This window comes from Microcaecilia unicolor, chromosome 5 (genome assembly GCF_901765095.1).
Source record: "Microcaecilia unicolor chromosome 5, aMicUni1.1, whole genome shotgun sequence".
Classification (NCBI taxonomy): Eukaryota; Metazoa; Chordata; class Amphibia; order Gymnophiona; family Siphonopidae; genus Microcaecilia; species Microcaecilia unicolor.
In genome coordinates, this window is record NC_044035.1 from 82,027,699 (window position 1) to 82,033,698 (window position 6,000).

Consider the following 6,000-nt stretch of genomic DNA (forward strand, 5'->3'; position numbering starts at 1 on the left):
GGTTCACTAAGGATCATAAAGAATTAGCCAAGCAGAAGACACAATTAAAAAAATTAAATTCAATATTATTGTATAAGATATTTGTTAAACAAGTTTTATTTTTTTCCTAAATTTTACATAATTCACTTCCAATTTAATATCTGTTGGTAGCACATTCCAGATTACAGTGGCTTATTTTAAAAAAATAAAGGCTGTGTATCAGTTCATACCAAACCTGCTTAACTGATGAAAAAAAAAAAAGACTTACAGCATAAAGATTTGTGATCACAATGGTATAAAACCATTTTCATATAAAGCGGTGGTGGACATACTCCATGTAAAATCCCAAAGATCATGGTGCAGAGTTTAAATTTTATATGAGTCTCTATAAACAACCAGTGAAGGTTTCTTGAGAGAGAAGATACTCTAACTTCTTTGCTTGAAAAATCAAATCTAACAGAAGTGTTTTGTAAGAATCTGCAATCGCTGTTTTAATCTTATGGAACAACCATTACAACAATCTAACCAACTGATCACTTAAAAATGTAAGAATAATGAGAACAAGAGTGAAATTGTGCAACCCCCCTGGTTGTATACGTGACTAGGCTGCTGCTTAGTGTACACCCAGTGCTGTAGAGATGGGAGCACACACTTATTTGTTGGTTGCGGGCCAGGGCTAGGACTGGTAAAAAAAAAAATTAAAAATTAAAAAAAAAAAACAGTAGGCTGAACAAGCTAGTCATCAGATTTTTACTCCGCCCCGTCTATCAAAGAATGGTACTGAAATTATATGAACACTATAAGAAGAAGGGAGAGGAATGCATGCACACATGAGTTTCAAAGTAAGTGCAGCTCTTGTGCGCATGCGAAGTGAAGCACACATCAGTACCTTTCTTCTGCACCTTTAAATATAGGCTCCTCAATTTTTTTTCACTTGAAAGGCTTATATTTAAGCAGGGAAAACAGATGCCAATATGCGATTTCACATTTGGGTTTACTCTGACTCGCACGCCTTTCTTTCTCAGTACCATCACTTACAGGCTTACACGGACTTCCTTCCACTTCCAAAAGAAATTAAAAGTAAACAAAACTAAGCCTGGTAGATTTTAAACTGAAAACAAACAAACAAAAATTGTGGAAGCATGTTCAACCTGAGTTGAAGGAGAGTCATTGGTTGCCAGTACAGTGGAGCTCTGATTTTAAAATTTCAGTTTTGGTATTTAAAATATTGGACTAGCATCTGCTACATTGATGGCAAGTATTCAGCAGCACGGGTTGAAAAAGGCCTTATAAAGATTGTCTTAGAAGGGCCTACTGAATATTCCTGGATGTATAATGGTGAAAGGCAGAGCCGTGCCTAGGGTCTCTGGTGCCCCCTGCAGACTTTCAGTTGGCGCCCCCCCTCCCCTCCGTCTAGCAGAGCAGGAACAGAAGGGAGCAGGCAAGTAAGCCGGACCTCAGGAAAAAATAGCACTGTATGTATCCCTCATTGATAAGTCTCTGACTCTAAAGTTTAGCAATTTCATTAAAGCAAAATGTATTTTCATAACACTTCAAAGATTTCCAACTCAAAATAGGAATGCTAATTCAAAATGTGAGCAAAGTCCTCTTAGTTTCCAAAGATTCTTTTTCTAATCTCCTTTGCACCAAAGGATATAATTCAGATCAAACATTTATCTCTGATCAACTATCTCAGATCAAATATTTATTTCAGATCAAATATTAAGGTTTCCTTGCTTACAGTCACTTAAATCTACCTAGCCTTTATATAGCTTATAGGATTTAAACACTCTTAAACTGAAATTCACCCTTTTCTATTCTTCATAAACCTCAAGTAATCCTGAAATATTCAGATCCTTTTCTCACTAGAGAAACCTCAAACTTTAATCTCCACCAACCTCTTTTCATTCATATTTTCTCATTTACCACATAATCAGGCACTCTTTTATAATTTCAGTCAACACATACAGGAACTCACAGCTGCATGTCTCTCTTGGCCAAACCGACGGTCAGTTGCTGTTTCACTCTGTTCCCTTCCCGGCAAATTTCTAACAGAAGCTGATCATCCAATCAGAGAGCTCTATTTGAATGCAGATTAACATACAGACACTGTAATGGGAATTTTTAGTCAAAAACACTAGATAACCCCTTCGTTTTTGGATCAAACTTCACACTTTTGATCAGAGCCATGACCTAACATTAAGGCTGTAAACATTTCCATCATTTTTATCCATAAATATGCAAATGAGAACCTCCCAAAAATGGACTAATTTGCATATGATTTAAACAAATCTGAGCATATGACAACCAAGTACAGACTCCCAGCACCTGAATTCTGCAATTAGATTTAATGCAAATACTTTTAAATCTTATTTTTAGCACTTTTAAAATTTCAGGTTCTCTTTAATTTGAATGCTGTTCAAGCTCTGAAGCTCACCCTGAGTGAGGAGTTATCCCCAAAGCAAAACATATATAGCAATCTGGTTGCATTCTCTCAAATAACTTGAAGAGCCTGCCTGCCTCAGTGAATAGGCTGTGTTGCTTTGTTGCTTTCACTTCCAGTTTGCCATGAAAAGGAGGACAGGGGAGATAGGAGAATCGCAACTTCAGGTAAAAGATTTTGCAAGTGAGCGGGAGGCAGGGAAGGCAGGCACGGCCCTGGTGAATGGAAAAAGAACACACTTCTTTTTCTGTGTAGATTCTGTTTTATGGAATAAATTGCCTGAAGAGCTGCGAGCTGTTACAGATCTTTTACAGTTTTGGAGACAATCTAAGACCTGGCTGTTTGCAGTAATATAAGAGACGTGGTAGGAGATTTGGGGGGGGGGTGGGAGATTTGGGGCAGTAATACCAGTTTTATATTTTAGAGCACTGCTTCTCAATCAGTGTGTTACCAAAGGAGGGGGGCGTGTCACAAAAAGTTTGTTAGAGACAGTAAACCTATGCTTTCCTTAAAAAACATCTGTGCCTGCAAGCTGGGGAGACCAGAGATCCTGAGTTAGGTTCTTGAAATCCCCATAACCGGTCCCTATTCTGCTTCATTGCCCTCAGTGATAACTGCTGCCACCCAGGGCTGGTCTTAGCAAGTGCGGGGCCCTATGCAGACCAATTTGGTGGGGCCCCATCCTAGCCCCGCCCCATTCTAGCCCCACCCCATTGATAAGATTATTCCATTTTTAGAAAAAAATTTTTTTTTATTTATGAAATTTCAAATAAAGACTTTATTTTAAGTCACACTTGCACCAGCGATGGTTCACCTCCTGCACAAATGAACCACCAGATCATCACTTTAATGTAAGGTTCCATTCGCAAATCAACAAGAGTAAGACCACTTTAATTTAACAAGGTTCCTAATTCCTTCTAAGAAAAGCTATCATACCTTCTTTGAATGGCAGGCTTAGAGGATGGAGGAAGTGCTATTGTCAGAAATCAGGATGAAGGGAGAACACAGCTCAGGCAAGAATCATGACTGTAGCCTGCCTGCGGCCTTGCTGCCTGAGACAGACTAGTTCTCTTGGAGCTGGCTTCTCCTTTGCTGCAACACTGCACTGCATGAGCTGATATGCTTTTTAAGTGCCATGGTTACCCTACCTGAACTTGTGCCACTCTAGGCAACTGGCAACTGCCTAGCTCACTTAGTGGTTGGGCTAGCCCTGTTCAGGTGCAGGTATAGATTTTATTTCCCTAAACCACAGAATTTCTGCCTTACATTACATGCATTCAGTTTTAGTATGTTAACCAATCACTGATCACCTGAAGGCAAAGTTGTTTTTCTTTAAATTTCGTACCCAAAGTACAACAAATCTCATTTTCAATATCATCAGCTATCAATCATTATTCATACCTTTGATGAATGGCACTGGCACTAGTGGCACTGTGGCACAAACTTGCTCCAGGCTGAGGCGGCAGGCGCTCCACGACCACTTGACTTTCTTTATTTTAAGTCGCACGGCACTGCTGCTGGCACCAGCGATGGCTGCTCACCTCCGACCACGCTCCAGCTCCTTTTCCCTTCCCGCTCGCCCTCGCGGAAACAGGAAGTACCTCATCATCATAAGGCGGGACATTGAGCGGGAAGGCGGAAGGGAAAAGCTGGGGTGAGCGGAGCAGTTGTGCCTGGCTGCAACTGTCTGTCGGGTTGGAGCCGGGCTGGTGCTACTCGCTGCAAGTTGCAACTGTCATCGTCGTTGTCCTGGGACTAGGAGGCGGGAGCTGTTGGTGGGCTCAGCGGGGGGGGGGGGGGCGGGAGCGGAGTGAACAATCACAATGTGGTCCGGAGCGATGAGCAAGCAGCGGGATCATGATGCGGTTGTGGTCCAAGCGAGCGGGGGTCGGAGAGGCAAACTTGAGGTGCAACACACGGGGCCCCCTTAAGCGCAGGGCCCTATGCTGCCGCCTCTGTCGCCTCTGCCTAAGACCGGCCCTGCTGCCACCAGCCCCATCTAGAAATACTGCAGGTCTGCTGACCATAGGTTCTGTTTGCTACATAGTTTTTCAGTAGCATATTTGTGGGGTTTTGTGTTTCTTCACAGTATCTTGCAGTGAACAGATCTTGTGTTCCTGTTACAGAGACAATCCCAGAATTTGAATATATGTTTTGTTTAACAAGTGAGAAGTCTGGGACTAATGTACTGCATACAATTTTTTGATGTAGGACTGAACGGTAGATAAATTCATGCTAAACACTTTCAACAGTGTAATACCTGGAAGATTTTTTGATCAGCAGTGAATTCTATGAATAGGGATATGATAGGAGGCTAGGATTGGTGAATACTTCTTTGATTTATATCATATTTTAACCTGTAAACCATTTGGAAGCTTTTTTGAAGAAAAATAATTAAATAAATCCTAATCACTGACAAAGCATAACAATACAGTGAACAAACAAAAGATGCTTAGTGGCAAGTAACCCTACTTGTTTTCTGGGTAAAACCTGAAGATAAGTAGGGTTGGGTTTATAATTCTACTGCAGGGAAGGAAAATGACCACATTAAAATTAACTTGAAGGTCTTTTATCTATTACTTATTTTTACGCTCATAAAAGTTACAATATCTAGGTTTAAAATTAATATTAAAAGAAAACTTTTTTTTACAAAATCTAATTCCATACCACATCTAGAAATACAAAAACGTTAATCAGGATAAAAAAAAGTATTAAAAAAATAAAAAGTGAAATACTTTATGCATGTGAAATTAAAGAATGGAAATGAAGCCTCTTTAAGAAAGCCTTCAACTCAAGAAAAGAGCTATGGTATATGAAATTTCTATGAAACAAACCGTGAGAAAAAAAACAACATAAGACTATACTATACACATCACTGAAAGACAATTTTCGAAGCCTCTGCCAAAAAGGTAAATTAAAATCTGACAAGCGAAACCACACGTCAAAATGATTCATCCCCACATCAGGAACGCATCAATTTACAGTAAATTAACCAGGTTACAGACATACCGTACGATACAACGTAAGTGCTTTCAATGAACACTTTACACAAGTCACAAACTATCTCCCATTTGCCAGAGACTGTCACACAGACATACCCCTTCTGTAGACTGTATGGACGGAAGTTTCTCCCTTTCCTTCTCTTCCTCAGATGGGGAAGGCAAATGGCCTTCGTTCATTTTAAGTCCCAAGAAAGTTCTGTGTGGACTGGGAAGAAGTCCTGCAGCGGCTGCATGGAAGAAGCGACGCCGAAGACGCTAAGCGCCAGCTTCCCTCAGGATTCCAGCAGCCCGGATCTATCCCAATGCCTGGCGGGTGAAAGGGTTCGCTGTTTGTGTTCTTTCCCTTTTTGACTGATGTGGTGTCACGAGCACGGGAGAAGCGGACACGGTCTGTCAGTATTGGATCCAGTTATGCGCACGTGACTCCTGAATTCACCCCTGGAGAGAAACTTACAGCTGAGCAATTATAACCAGGCACAGCTTTTAAGAGAGAAAGCAGCAAACAGAACATACAAAAAAAAAAAAAAAAAGGTAAATAACATAGCCAAAGGGAGCTAACTGATAAGGATAACAAAA

General features: G+C 40.7%; 1 protein-coding gene across 1 annotated transcript in view; it reads right to left on the minus strand.

Annotated features, from left to right (window-relative positions):
* HECTD2 (HECT domain E3 ubiquitin protein ligase 2) overlaps positions 1 to 5,747 on the minus strand; it is a 137,203-nt gene extending 131,456 nt beyond the window's left edge. The window contains exon 1 of the mRNA XM_030204820.1: positions 5,521 to 5,747. Coding sequence (XP_030060680.1) covers positions 5,521 to 5,601 — 81 coding nt within the window. The 5' untranslated portion in view covers positions 5,602 to 5,747. The remainder of the gene's footprint in view (positions 1 to 5,520) is intronic.
* Between the last annotated feature and the right edge of the window lie 253 nt (positions 5,748 to 6,000).